Raw genomic sequence first — 15,891 nt, 5'->3', positions numbered from 1 at the left:
GTTTTTCTTTTTTTTTAAGTTTATTTTCAGAGAGGGAATGCACGTGTGTGAGTGGTGGAGGGAGAGACAGGAGAGAATCCCAAGCAGGCATGAACCATGAGAATCATCACCTGAGCCGAAATCAAGAGTCAGACACTTAATCAGTTGAGCCACCCAGGCACCCAGATAGCTTGTTTTCATATATTTTCCTCTGGGAGTTTCGATAGTTTCAGATCTTATATTTAAGTGTTTAATGCAATTAAAGTTAGTTTTTTTGAGTGGTATAAGATAAGGGTCTAATTTTATTCTTTTACATGTTAATGTCCAGTTTACTCAGCACCATTTATTAAAGAGACAGTCTTTTCTCCATTGAGTATTCTTGGCTCCCTTGCCGAATACTAGTTAACTGTATATGCTTGAGTTTATTTCTGGGCTTTTGATTCCATTGACCTATTTGTTTTTATGTCAGTACCATCTATTCGTTTTTATGCCATTACTATAGCTTAATAGCTTGAAATTAAAAAGTAGGATTCCTGGGGCGCCTGGGTGGCTCAGTCATCCGACTTCACCTCAGGTCATGATCTCACAGTTCATGAGTTCGAGCCCCACATCGGGCTCTGTGCTGACAGTGCAGAGCCTGGAGCTTGCTTCTGATTCTTTGGTCTTCCTCTCTCTCTTCCCCTCCCCCATTCATGGTCTTTCTCTCTCAAAAAAAAACATTTAAAAAAGAATACTTTAAAAAAAAAAGTAGGATTCCTTCCACTTTGTTCTTCTTTCTCAGGATTGCTTTGGCCAGTCAGGGTCTTTGGTGGTTCCATATACATTTTAGGACTCTTTTTTCTATTTTTATCAAAAAAAAAAATGCCATTGGAATCTTGATAGGAATTGCATTGAACCTATAGATGGCTTTGGTAGTATTAAAATTTTAACAATGTTAATTATTCTAATCTATGAACAAGATACCTTTCCATTTATTTGTATTCTCAGTTTCTTTCATCACTGTCTTGTTTTCAGAGTAGAGATCTTTCACCTCCTTGGTTAAGTTCATGAGTATTTTATTGTTTTTGTTATCGTAAGGATCATTTTATTTCTTTTTGAATAATTCATTCTTAGTGTATAGAAACACTACTGATTTTCATTAATTTTGTATCCTGCAACTTTAATGAATTCACTGTTTAGATCTAAGCTTTTTTTAAAAAAAATTTTTTTTTTTTTAACGTTTTTATTTTTGAGACAGAGCATGAAGGGGGGAGGGGCAGAGAGAGGAGACACAGAATCGGAAGCAGGCTCCAGGCCCTGAGCCATCAGCCCAGAGCCCAACGCGGGGCTCGAACTCACGGACCGTGAGATCGTGACCTGAGCTGACCGACTAACCGACGCTTAACCGACTGCGCCACCCAGGCACCCCTAGATCTAAGCTTTTTGATGAAACCTTTAGGATTTTCTGTGTATAACATCTTGTCATCTGCAAATAGAGACAATTTTAGTTTTTCCGTTCCAGTTCTGATGCCTTTTTTTTTTTCCTTGCCTGGTTGCTTTGGCAACGACTTGTAGTATTACATTGAAAAAGAATGGTAAGAGTGGGTACCCTTTTCTTATTGCTTATTTTCAAGGAAGAGCTTTTGGCCTTTCACCATGGGGTATTGTACTAGCTGTGGGCTTATCACATGACCTTTGTTATTGAGGTATGTTCCTTCTATACCTAATCTGTTAAGCATTATCACAAACAGATCACATTGGTTGATTTGCATATGTTGAACCTTCCGTGCATTCCATGTCTGAATCCTGCTTGATCATGGTGAATGATCCTTTTAGTGTACTGCCAAATTCAGTTTGCATCTATATTCATCAGGGTTATTTGTCCAAAGTTTTATTTTCTGGTAGTAGCCCTTTCTGGCTTTGGTGTAAGGGCAGTTGTTGGCCTTGTAAAAATGAGTGTGTGGGTGTATTTCTTCCTCTTAAAAAGAAAATTTTTTTTTTGGAATATTTTGAGGATTGGTGTTCATTCCTTACATGTTAGCTTAAATTCACCAGTGAAGCCATCTGGCCCTGGGCTTTTTTTATACAAGGAGATTTTCAATTATTATTCAGTCTCCTTACTGTTGAGATATTGTATTTCAGAAAATTTTTTAATTTTTATAAAAATTTTTATTCAGATTTTTTGTTTCTTCCTGATTCAGTCTTGGTAACATTTCTAAGAATTTGTCCATTTTTTCTAGCTTGTTCAGTTTGTTGACAAGAGTTGTTTCATAGTAGTTTCTTATTTTTCTTTGTATTTCTGTGATGATCAGTTGTAATACCTCCTTTCTCATTTATAATTTTGTTGTTTGGGGTCCTCTTTTTTCTTTGGTTAATCTAGGTAAACTTTGTTAGTTTTGTCAACCAACCAACTCTTCTGGTCAATCTTTTCTATTTTCTTCTCTATTTCATTTATTTCTGCTCTAATATTTATTATTTGCTAGCTTTGGACAAAGTTTGTTCTTTTCTGATTCCTTAAGGCATAGAGTTAGGTTATTTGGGATAGGTCTTGTTTCTGAATGTAGGCATTAATTGCTGTGAACTTCCTTCTAAGAACTGCTTTTGCTGCATCCTGTGAGTTTTGGTATATTGTGTTTTTCATTTGATTCAAAATAATTTCAGTGTTTAATTTGCATGTATTTGTGAATTTCTCAGTTTCCTCTTGCTATTGATATCTTGCTGTATTCATACCGTTGTGGTTAGAGAAGATAATTGGTTTAATTTTTTTTTAATTTGCTAAGACTCGTTTTGTGGTGTAACATCTAGGAAATGTTCATGTGCACTTAATGTATGTTCTGCTGTCAGAAGGTTATGTACATGTTAGGCCCATTTGTTCTGTCCTATTGTTCAAATCCACTGTTTCCTTATTATCTATCTGTCTGGATGATCTCCATTGTTGAGAGTATTAAAGTCCCCAACCATTTTTGTGTTACTCTTTATTTCCGTTTAGTTCTGTTCAGTTTTGGTTCATATAATTAGATGTCTCAGTGGTGGGTATCTATATATTTATAATTGTTACATCTTCTTGGTGTGTTGATCCCTCTGTCTCTCTGTACTATTTTTTAACATTTTATTTATTTTTGAGAGAGGGAGGGCCAGAGAGAGAGGGAGACACAGAATCCGAAGTGCAGGCTGTAGGCTCCCAGCTGTCAGCACAGAGCCCAATGCAGGGCTTGAATCCGTGAACCATGAGATCATGACCAGGACTGAAGTCGGATGCTCAACCAACTGAGCCACCCAGGCACCCCTCTCTTTACTATTTTCACTTTAAAGTGTATTTGATATAAATATAGCTAACTCTGCTTTCTTTGTGGTTGCCATATGCTTAAAGTATCTCTTTCCATCCCTACTCCATCTCTGTCTTTCAGGCTGAAGTGAATCTCTTATAGGAAGCATATTGTTGGATCTTGTGTTTTTGGTTTTTTTTTATTCATTCAGCCAGGTGTTGTCTCCCCAGGAGAGTTTAAACCATTTACATTTGAAGTAAGAATTAATAAGGCCTTACACAATTGCCATTTTGTTTATTTTCTTGTGGTTTTCTTGATACATTGTTCCTTCTTTTTTTGTGTTTTGAAGTTTTATGGTATCAGTATGCTTTGACTTGTCATGTTCTTTGGTCTAATATTACCACAGGTTTTTCCCTTGTGGCTATAAGGTTTACATAAGACATTTTAAAACACTCTGTTTTAAAATAACATCTGAACACTTTGACTTCTCCCCCTCACATTTTAGGTTATTGATGTTACAATTTATATATTTTATAATGTGTAACTAATAACAGGTTATTGTAGTTATGGTTATTTAACTACAATGGTTATTTCTTACTACATTATCTTTTAAACTAGAGCTAGAAGTGAATTATGCACTAACATCACCATATTACAGAATCCAACTTTAATTATCATTACCAGTAAGTTTTATGCTGCCTTGTATAGTGTTAATGAGCATCCTTTTATTTATACTCAACTCCCTTTAGCATTTCTTGTAAGGCAGATGTAGCGGTGATGAGTTCCCTCTGCTTTTGTTTGTCCAAGAAAGTCTATCCATTGCCGAAGGACACTTTTGCCTGGTAGAGTAGTCTTGGTTAATAGTTTTTCTTGCTTTGAGTATTCTGTGTCATCCCATTTTCTTCTGGCCTGAAAAGCTTCTATTGAGAAATCTCACAGTCTTATGGGGGTTCCCTTATATGTAACCTTTTTTTTCTAGCTGCTCTTAAAATTCTTTGACTTTTGATGATTCTGACATGTCTTTTGTAGCCCTGTTTATTTAGGGCCTCTTGGCAGTTCATAGGTCTTCCTGTCTTTAGAGTCCATTGTAGAGCTCTATTAGTTTCATTTGGTTGTGTCACATTTACCTGGCTTTCTGTGATCCTCGTGTTGGTATCTGCATTGGAGTTAAGTGGTCCCTTCTTCCAAACGTTGCAGGCTCACTTTGGCAGACAGTTTGACCGGTCAGCGCAGTTGGGTTTCTGGTCATTCCTGGTCCTTGGACAGGTGTGGCTGCTGTTAGGGTCTGTTTTTTAGTGAAGCAACTGTTTGAGTTCTGAGCATAGAGGGTATTCCACTGGGTGAGAACAGCAGGTGGGACTGCTGACTCGAGTTCCCTGCCCAAGTGAAGCTAGTGGGTGTCACTGTGACCTGGATTCTCTGGTCAGGCTTCCTACAGTCAGGACTGGGCTCTCTACAAGAGTCTGTAAATTGGCTTTCTGGATGAGAGACCAAGAGCCAGGAACTGCAGCAAGTGGGGCTGTGACTCAGCCTTTCTGCCTGGGTGGGGGCAGACCAGGTTCAAGAGCTGGCAGAACTAGCCTGTAGAGCATTCCCTGGGGCAGACTGGACCCCCAGCTTGGTGCTGTAGATGAGCAGAGATACTGGTTGGGACTACTGCTTGGGCTCTGCAGCTAGGAACTTGGTCTGTTAATAACACAGTGCTGGTTCCGGGAAGCCCACCCAGTGCATGGGCATGATGATTCTATCTCACTTGGGACCAATGATTTATTCAAGCCATTGGCATAGACTCGGACTTAGAGGAGGAGGAGGGCAGTTGGGTTCACTTGGACCTGGTGACCGGGAGGTGGACCATGCCTCCCCTGTGGTGTTGACCACTTAAGAACCCCACTTAGTCACCATCAGATTCCCAGTAGTTGAAACCCACAGATGTGCCTGCAGTCCCCATGGGGCAGAGCCCAGAATGAGGGATCCCACGAGGACATGACTTACAGAGCTGAGTGGCTGAGTCACCCCTGTGCTCCTTTCCCCCTGGAAAAACAGAAGTTGGACGTGGTGTTGAGTCAACCTGGGTGGGGGCCATGCAGTCAGCATGTAGCCTTCCAGCCTATCCTTCTGGTACAAGGAGTTGGTTTCCTTGGTCTGGCAGGGGGTGCTTCAGCCACATTCCTATCTTCTAGGATTTGCTCAGTGGCTTCTTGTTCATGACTATTTGTTGTTCTTCCTGTGAGGGGGAGCTAAGTCCGAAACATCCTTTGTCACCGTCTTGCTGAAGATCTGGGAAGGTAAGGACAGCAGAGGGAAGGGTGCAGACCTGTAACAGGCTGTGTGCACTGGCTTGCAGGTGACCCTGTGGAAGGAGTCTGTCGACGGGCAGTGGGTGTGCATCAGTGATGTCAACAAGGGCCAAGGTTCTGTGTCCACTTCCGTCACAGAGGGCCAGCAGAACGAGCAGTGACAAGACAGGAAAGGCTCAGCTCCTCTCCTGCTGACTCCAGGACTGCCCTTTCCTGGACCAACTGACCAAACCGCTGGGAGGAATAGCTCCAACAAGATTCCTTCCCCAGGAGTAGTTACAAGTGCAACCAGATAGATCATCTGCCTTAACATGATTTGATATGGTTTGTAATTTACTGTCCTGCTGAAAGCACTCATGTTAGGAGAAAAAAGCTACAAATGATCTTCAAATCTATTATTTTAAAATATTTTTGGCCATTTTTATGTACTTTTTGGGTTTCAGGCATTATTTGGGGGGTTTTGTTTCCAAAATAGTTAAATAAATTCATATTGCTTATAATTCTTCCTGCATTACCCCAACCCCTCCCTAAAAAGCTCATGTTCACTCCTGTTTGTCAGTGTATTAGAACAACATTCGCCAAGACCCTGGTCCCTGTAGGCTGGCTGAACCCCCAGCCGACATACACAAAGCTGGTATCTGTGTAACATCCTTGTGATTCCAGTCACACTGGACGTGGGCTCCGGTGAGGGGGAGTGTGTCCTCTGAACACATATCCTCTTCCAGAAAGTGGGAATACAAGTCTGCCTTACAGAGAAGACTCGGATGAACTAATGCATGGAGGTGACCCATAACGTGCCATGCAAACACAAGGCAGTATTAACCAAATACCCACAATTAAGAGACTGGCCCGGAAAGTGGGTACACTTCGTGCAGATTATGGACCCTGTCAGTGCCGGAGACCATGGTTCTGGTCAACCCTGAACCTAGTATCACCTGTTAGCAGAAGCCTTGAGACCCTTACCTGATTCGGTCGTCACAACGGCGGGTATAATTTATACCGAAACCTATCGCGAGCGGGTACTACACTGGAGCCGTCCTATGTTGCAACACAACAGACCAGTGTAGGCCTATATCCCCAACTTACCAATGAGGAAACTGGCACTGAAGGTGGAAGACCTGCCCAGGGCTGTCCACTGCCAAGTGGTAAAGCTAGCCTTTGAGTCCCAATCCAGCTCAACTCCAGAGTGGGTGCTGTCAAAGGCACGACTCAGGAAGAGTATGTGAGCCGAGGGCTCCTCAGCTGTAATGTGGGGTGGTGCTCACAGCAGACCTTTATGTGAGTGCACTTAGCTTTGTAAAAGGTCAGGCCACTCACCGCAGGAGGCTGCATGCACAAGGAAGTGTGGACCCCTGTTCTTCTACCTGCTCATCCTTCATTTTTCAGCAGTAAAACCCCTGTTTTGAAATAAATATTAGATCATAATGTATAAAATCGGAAAAGGTGGATCGACTGTGCTTGAAGTAAGGATATAGAGGCCACAGCCCTGCCCCTCAGCCTCCATGTCATTCTGTACAATCCAAGCCTTTGGACAACAGTATGAGAACTGTGCTTCTGTTTGTTCAGATGAGAAAAGACCTAAGAAGGCACCTTTGTATACACTTCTCAGGGGATAAAAACTACCCCTTAGTTCTAGTTAGCTCTTCTTACATGTCTGCCTTCCCTAACAAGCTCTGTGCTCCCCCCAAGGACAGGCCTGGTCTTCCTTATGGTGTCTGCTACCATCAACAATGAGAAGAAATTAGTCCTGTGTCACACAGTGGGTTGGTGGTAGGTTAGTGGGCTCCTGGCCATAAGCTCTGTTTGTGGCTTACACCACAGAGAATCAATTAAGGTAATCTGGAGGTAAGTAAAATTACCACCCGTAATAGTTTATAGAGTCTAAAGTGTTAACTATTCCTGGGGTAACTATCCCTCAAATTTCGCTACCACAAAATAGGCTAATCAATTGGAAATACCACACTGTCAGTCTTCAAGGGCCACGCCCAAGTGATATGAATGGAAAGGTAACTTAAAAGGTAGAGAGTTCTGGTTAGGGTAAGAGCAATAGCAACCACAATGGTTTTTAATCCTTTCACAAAAACAAAGCAAACTGGGATAGAAAATGAGACCCCCAGACAACATTAAGGTAGTTCCTCAAACCCTAGGGCCAAACTCTTCATACCTAGCATACTTGTGTGGGACCAGCATAGGCAAGAAAAAAGGAAGTTGTTATGATCCTATGAGCCAGGTAACCCAAAAATTACCATCAAATACTCATCCATCCCAAATAGAAAACTCAGCAAGCCAATGTGAGAACTAGAAACCAGGGGATTCACAGGTTTTCATTGACAAGTGAGTTCAAAAATGGGGAGATTTCCACTGCCTTCCACACATGAAGGAGTAATGGCTGTAAGAGTTTTCCCTAGAAATTAGTTTCTCTATGGGGCGCCTGGGTGGTGCAGTCGGTTAAGCGTCCGACTTCAGCCAGGTCACGATCTCGCGGTCTGGGAGTTCGAGCCCCGCGTCAGGCTCTGGGCTGATGGCTCAGATCCTGGAGCCTGTTTCCGATTCTGTGTCTCCCTCTCTCTCTGCCCCTCCCCCGTTCATGCTCTGTCTCTCTCTGTCCCAAAAATAAACGTTGAAAAAAAAAAAAAGAGAGAAAACCCTTTAAAAAAAAAAAAAAAGTTTCCCTAAACAACTAGGAAACCACACAATATACATGAAACAAATGCTTATGGACATAGGACAAAGACAGTGTTTGGGTGAGGGAAACAGGTGAGGGGAGCACCAGCTGCTCCAGCTTACTGCCTAGGAGCAACTTTCAGGCCAAAGGGCAAGGAGACAATCCAGGGTCTAGTGGTCAAGTTGAAGACACAGAGGTCAGAGTCCAGGAATGCTAAGCTAGAACCTAATGAGCAGAGTCCTGGAGAAGAGGGAGCTGCTCAGAGCAAGCTCCTCAGATCTACAGAAATGTCTCCTAGAGTCTGACCAAGTCCTAACCTACATGAATAAAAGGCACAACTTCATGACCAGAAACCAATAGACCACACAATCACAATTCTTAGAACTCAGAGGAGTGGGAAGAGTTAATGTGCCTGAGACCCAGAGTACAACTTCAGAATATGCAGCGCATTGGGTAGAGTCCTAAGAAAGATCACGCCTTAGTAATAATCTTAAATTAGGTCTAGAGCACAGGCTCCTCTGGACCATGAAAACCAAGCCTTGAGGTCCACAATCATTTCACTTTGTGCCAGATCAAAACCCAACATTCTTTAAAGCAATAACGAAAATTAAGCACTTAGAAACTAAATTCACAATATCCAGTTTCTAATCCAAAATTACCACATGTGCAAATAAGAAAATATTACCCATAACCAGAAGAGAAAAAAAATTAATGGACACAAATCAGAGAGACCTCAGGATTAGCAGATAAAGACCTTAACAACAGGTATCACAAAGGTGTTCAAGAATATAAAGGAACAGGAACATAAGGAAAATGAGACATAAAAAAGTTGGGAGTTTCTAGAAATGGGAAATTCAATATTTGAAGTGAAAACACTGGACAGGAGGAAGAGCATGTACACACTGCAGTACAACAGATCAGTAAGTGTGAAGATAGATACAGCAATAAAAACTATACAAACAGCACAAAGAGAAGGGACCAAAACAAACCTGGCAACTGAAATGTGGGATACTATCAAGTAGTCTTGTGTAAATTAGAGTCCCAAGGAGAAAAAAACTAAGGGGCGAGGAGGATTGAAAAAATATCTGAAGAAATAACACATGTTTCCAAGCTGGATTAAAACTGTAACCATAGAGATTCAAGATCAGAACCCCAAGCAGAATACTAAACACACATACATATATACCCCATAATAAAATTGCTGAAATTTTAAAAACTATGAAAGCCAGAGAAAAAGACACATACTACATAGAAACAAACATAAGAATGGCAGCCAACTTCTCATCAGAAATTATGCAAACCATAAGAAATTTAACACCTTTAAAGTGCTGAAAAAAGAATAACATAAAAATGACTATCAGCCTACAATTCTGTAGCTAGTGAAAATATCTTTCAAAAATAAAGGTGAAATAAGGAGTTTTTCAAATGAAAGCTGAAAGAATAATGACCAGCAGAGCTGCATTATAAGAAATGTCAAAGGAAGTTCTTCAGGCAAAATGAAAATATCAGATGAAAATTTGGATACATACCAAGGAATAAGGAGAACCAGGGATAGAAAAAATCTGGGTAAATATACTTTTTTTTCCTTTTATCTCTCCAGTATTGATTATTTTAACTGCATTGAGAGGCTTACAACTTCTATAGAAATAAAATAAGTAACAAAAGCAAAAATAATGGAAGTGGGGGAATTGAAAATACTTTGTTGTAAGATTCTTATATATGAAGTGGTATCATATTTGTTGAAAGCATACTGCATTATGTTGAAGTTGTATTTGTGTGTGTGTGTACTTTTTTTTTAAGAGAGAGCCAGCACAAGCAGGAAAAGGGCAGAGAGAATATTAAGCAGGCTCCACACTCACTACAAGTCCCAACACGGAGCTCAGTCTCACAACCGTGAGATCATGACCTGAGCCAAAATTAAGAGTCAGATGCTCAACAAACTGAGCCACCCAGGCACCCCTGAAGTTGATTTTTTTTTAATGTTTATTTATTCTGAGAGAAAGGGGGAGAGACAGAATCCCAAGCAGACTCCACACTCAGTGCAGAGCCCAACACGGGGCTGATCTCATGAAGCATGAGATCATGACCTGAACCAAAATCAAGAGTCAGATTCTTTTTTTTTTTTTTTTTTTTTTGAGACAGAGAGCATGAGCAGGGTAGAAGGGCAGAGGGAGCAGGGGTCGGGGGGAGAGAGAGCACGCACAACAGAGAGAGGGAGAATCCCAAGCAGGATCCAGGCTCAGCACAGAGGCTAACACAGGGCTTGATCCCACGACCCTGGGATCATGACCTGAACCAAAAACAAGAGTCACTCAACTGACTGAGCCACCCAGGCACCTCTGAAGTTGTATTTTTAAATCCTAGGTCAAGGGGCGCCTGGGTGGCGCAGTCGGTTAAGCGTCCGACTTCAGCCAGGTCACGATCTCGTGGTCCGGGAGTTCGAGCCCCGCGTCGGGCTCTGGGCTGATGGCTCGGAGCCTGGAGCCTGTTTCCGATTCTGTGTCTCCCTCTCTCTCTGCCCCTCCCCTGTTCATGCTCTGTCTCTCTCTGTCTCAAAAATAAATAAACGTTAAAAAAAAAATTTTTTTTAATTAAAAAAAATAAATAAATCCTAGATCAAGCATTAAAAGAATAAAGCAGAGAGTATAACAAGCCAACTGTGAAGATAACATGTATTATAAAATGTACTTGTCCAAAAGTGTCTGTAAAAAGAGGAGCACCTGGGTGGCTCAGTTAAGCATCCAGCTCTTGGTTTTGGCTCAGGTCATGGTCTCACGGTTCTGAGTTTGAGCCCCACATCAGGCTCTACACTGGCAGAGTGTGTAGCCTGCTTGGGATTCTCTTCCTCTCTGCCTCTGCCCCACTCATACTGTCTCTGTATCTCTCAAAAGAAACAAATAAACTTTAAAGAAAAAGGGACAAAGAACAGATGAGACAGATTGAAGGTAAATAGCTAGATGTTAGATTTAAACCAAACCTTGTAGGTCATTGCAATAAATATAAAAGGTCTAAACACTCCAAGTTAAAGGCCCCTGATAAGAGATTATCAGAATGGACTTTTAAAACACAAGACCCCAGGTGCCTGGGTGGTTCAATCGGTAAAGCATGAGACTCTTGATCTGGGGTGTTCTAAGTTCAAGCCCCATGTTGGGTGTAGAGATTACTTAAAATCTTTCAGGGGTGCCTGGGTGGCTCAAACATCCAATTTCGGCTCAGATCATGATCTTACAGTTAATGAGTTCAAGCCCCGTATCAGGCTGTCTGCTGTCAGCACAGAGCCTGCTTCAGATTCTCTACCCCCACTCCCTGCCCATCCCTTGCTCACGCTCTCTCCCTCTCTCAAAAATATGCATTAGGGGCACCTGGGTGGCACAGTCGGTGGAGTGTTTGACTTCAGCTCAGGTCATGATCTCATGCCTTGTGAGTTTGAGGCCATGTCAGGCTCTGTACTGACAGCTCAGAGCCTGGAGCCTGCTTCAGATTCTGTGTCTCCCTCTCTCTCTGCCCCTCCCTTGCTCATGCTCTGTCTCTCTCTGTCTCAAAAATAAATTAAAAAAAAAAAATTTTTTTTAATTATTTACCATGACCAAGTGGGCTTTATACCTGGGATGCAGGGCTGGTTCAATAAACACAAATCAATCAATGTGATACATCACATCAATAAAGGAAAGGACAAGAACCACATGATCCTCTCAATAGATGCAGAGAAAGCATTTGACAAAATACAGCATCCTTTCTTGATAAAAACCCTCAAGAAAGTAGGGAGAGAAGCCTTGTACCTCAAGATCATAAAAGCCATATATGAAAGACCCTCCACTAATATCATCCTCAATGGAGAAAAACCAAGAGCTTTCACCCTAACGTCAGGAAAAAGACAAGGATGTCCATTCTCACCACTGTTATTCAACATAGTATTGGAAGCCTTAGCCTCGGCAATCAGACAACACGAAGAAAAGGCATCCAAATCGGCCAGGAGGAGGTCAAACTTTCGCTCTTTACAGGTGATGTGATATTCTATATGGAAAACCCAAAAGATTCCACCAAAAAAACTGCTAAACTGATCCATGAATTCAACAAAGTCACAGGATATAAAATCAATGCACAGGGGCACCTACGTGGCTCAGTCGGTTGAGTGTCCAACATCAGCTCAGGTCATGATCTCACAGTTCAGGAGTTCAAGCCCCGCGTCGGGCTCTGTGCTGACAGCTCAGAGCCTGGATCCTGCTTCAGATTCTATGTCTCCCTCTCTCTGCCCCTTCCCCACTCATACTCTATCTCTAAAAATGAATAACTTAAAAAAAATTTGTTTAAATCAATGCACAGAGATTAGTTGCATTCCTATACACCAAGAATGAAGCAACAGAAAGAAATCAAGGAATCGATCCTATTTACAATTGCACCAAAACTATAAAATACCTAGGAATAAACCTAACCAAAGAGGTGAAAACTCTATACACTAAAAACTATGGAAAGCTTAAGAAAGAAATTGAAGGAGACACCCAAAAAAAAGGGGGGGGGGGAATATTCCATGCTCCTGCATAGGAAGAACAAATATTGTGAACATTTCAATACTACCCAAAGCAATCTATATATTCAATGCAATACCTATCAAAATAATACCAGCATTCTTCACAGAGCTAGAACAAACAATTCTAAAATCTGTATGGAACCAGAATAGCCTAAAGAAAAGATCCCGGGGGCGCCTGGGTGGCGCAGTCGGTTAAGCGTCCGACTTCAGCCAGGTCACGATCTCGCGGCCCGTGAGTTCGAGCCCCGCATCAGGCTCTGGGCTGATGGCTCAGAGCCTGGAACCTGTTTCCGATTCTGTGTCTCCCTCTCTCTCTGCCCCTCCCCTGTTCATGCTGTCTCTCTCTGTCCCAAAAATAATAAATAAATGTTGAAAAAAAAATTAAAAAAAAGAAAAGATCCCGAATGACCAAAGCAGTCTTGAAAAAGAAAACTGAAGCTGGAGGCATCACAATCCCAGACTTTGAGCTGTATTACAAAGCTGTAATCATCAAGACAGTATGGTACTGGCACAAGAACAGACATTCAGATCAATGAAACAGAATAGAGAACCCAGAAATGGACCCACAAACGTATGGCCAACTCATCTTTGACAAAGCAAGAAAGAATATCCAATGGAATAAAGTCTCTTCAGCAAATGGTGCTGGAAAAACTGGACAGCGACATGCAGAAAAATGAACCTGGACCACTTTCTTACACCATACACAAAACTAAACTAAAAATGGATGAGAGAGCTAAGCATAAGACAGGAAGCCATCAAAATCCTAGAGGAGAAAGCAGGCAAGAACCTCTTTGACTTGGCCGCAGCAACTTCTTACTCAACATGTCTCTAGAGGCAAGGGAAACAAAAGCAGAAATGAATTATTGGGACCTCATTTTCTGCACAGCAAAGGAAACAGCAAAACTAAAAGGCAACCGACAGAATGGGAGAAGATATTTGCAAACGACATATCAGATAAAGGGTTAGTATCCAAAATCTAAACAGAACTTATCAAAGTCAACATGCCCCAAAAAATAATAATCCAGTGAATAAATGGGCAAAAAACATGAATAGACACTTCTCCAAAAAAGACATCCAGATGGCTAACCGACACATGAAAAAATGCTCAACATCACTCATCATCAGGGAAATACAAATCAAAACCACAATGAGATAACACCTCACACATGTCAGAGTGGCTAACATTAACAACTCAGGCAACAACAGATGTTGGTGAGGATGCGGAGAAAGAGGATCTCTTTTGCATTGCTGGTGGGAAGGCAAACTGGTGCAGCTACTCTGGAAAACAGTATGGAGGTTCCTCAAAAAATTAAAAATAGAACTACCCTACAACCCAGCTATTTATCCAACGGATATAGGTGTGCTGTTTTGAAGGGGCACATGCACCCCAATGTTTATAGCAGCACTATCAACAATAGCTAAAGTATGGAAAGGGCCCAAATGTGCATCGATGGATGAATGGATAAAGAAGATGTGGTGTCTGTGTGTGTGTGTGTGTATACACACACACACACACATACACACACGTATATATGTATATATATATGATATGTACATAAAGAAGGTGTGTGTGTGTGTGTGTGTGTGTGTGTGTGTGTACACTGGAGTATTATTCAGCAATCAAAAAGAATGAAATCTTGCCATTTGCAACTACATCCGGATATAACTAGATGGGTGTTATGCTAAGTGAAATTAGAGAAAGACAAATATAACTTCATTCATATGAGTACTTTAAGATACAAAACAGATGAAAATAAGGAAAGGGAAGCAAAAATAATACAAAAACAGAGAGGGGGACAAAACAAAGGAGACTCTTAAATATAGAGAACAGAGGGTTTCTGGAGAGGTTATCAAAGGGGGGATGGGCTAAATGGGTAAGGAGCATTAAGGAATCTATTCCTGAAATCATTGTTGTACCATATGCTAACTAACTTGAATGTAAATTTAAAAATATATAAATTATTAAGAATTTTTTTTGAAAGTGTTTTGAGGGGCACCTGGGTGGCTCAGTTAAGCACCTGACTCTTGATTTCAGCTCAGGTCATGATCTCACGGTTCATGGGTTTGAGCCCCCCATCAGGCTCACACTGTCGGTGCAGAGCCTGCTTAACATTCTCTCTACCCCTCCCCCACTCATGCATGCATGCACTCTCAAACTTTATAGTGTCATGTCAAAACCACATGGGAATCATCAAATATAGAAGCATCTAAAGAAATAAGGACTATAAAACTCATTGAAACACTTATATAAAAAAATCCCTAAGTTTATTATAGGAAAAAAACATTGCAGGGACTATAAAACTCATTGAAACACTTACATAAAAAAATCCCTAAGTTTATTATAGGAAAAAAACATTGCAGGTTGCTAAGGCACCAACCTTATTTTGAAAATGAGTAAATAATTTTTTAAAATCCTACATTTATTTTGCCTTTTGGTACAAACTGTATGTGAATTAACAAAATAATTGCTAAAGGAAAAAATACTAAAAAACATAGAAATCAACAGAACAGAAAATCACCTTTTGTAATTCTTAATAAAAAGTGTAGACAACAATCAGTGGTACATAACTCCATTATGTGAAAAGTTCATGAGGCTCTACGTGTTGAAGTGTAACTACCAGTTTAGAGAGGCAGGCGGGAGAGGAATAAGTCAGACAATGCCACAAGAAAGTGGTCCACCAAGTCCAGAATGCAGAAAACTGTGCAGGACAAATAGCCTGTTGTGTAAAATGCATGAAGGGATGGAAGAGAGGGCAGGTAGGGGACTGTTGTAGACTAAGAGACTTCATGGACTGGTCAACCAAATGTGAGCTCCGGATGTGAACAAACCAACTGTGTATTTTATCTGTGGAGACACATACTCAAGGCCTTTTTTTTTTTTTTTTTTTTTTTTAGTTTATCTATTTAGAGACAGTACATGAGCAGAGGAGGGGCAGAGAGGGAAAGAGAAAATCCCAAGCAGGCTCCATGCTGTCAGCACAGAGGCCAACGTGGGGCTCAATTCCACAATGCTGGGATCATGACCTGAGCTGAAATCAAGAGTCAAATGCTCAACCAACTGAACCACCCAGGCAGCCCTACATTCAAGTTTTTAAAGCTGAAGTTACGACTTCTGAGATTATCCCACCCCCCAAAAAAATAATGTGGAGGATAAACAGAGGAAGATGTAAATAAATG

At 41.2% G+C, this 15,891-nt stretch overlaps 1 protein-coding gene across 2 annotated transcripts in view; it reads left to right on the top strand.

Moving 5' to 3' along the window:
- SEC13 (SEC13 homolog, nuclear pore and COPII coat complex component) overlaps positions 1-6,021 on the top strand; it is a 35,479-nt gene extending 29,458 nt beyond the window's left edge. For both annotated transcript variants that reach the window (XM_047831492.1, XM_047831502.1), the window contains exon 9: positions 5,569-6,021. In XM_047831492.1, the coding sequence (XP_047687448.1) occupies positions 5,569-5,682 (114 nt within the window). In that variant the 3' untranslated portion in view covers positions 5,683-6,021. The remainder of the gene's footprint in view (positions 1-5,568) is intronic.
- Positions 6,022-15,891: the final 9,870 nt, after the last annotated feature.

The sequence above is a fragment of the Prionailurus viverrinus genome, chromosome A2, assembly GCF_022837055.1.
Source record: "Prionailurus viverrinus isolate Anna chromosome A2, UM_Priviv_1.0, whole genome shotgun sequence".
NCBI lineage: Eukaryota > Metazoa > Chordata > Mammalia > Carnivora > Felidae > Prionailurus > Prionailurus viverrinus.
Note: the sequence above shows the minus strand (reverse complement) of the source record. Positions and strands in the feature narration are given on the sequence as shown.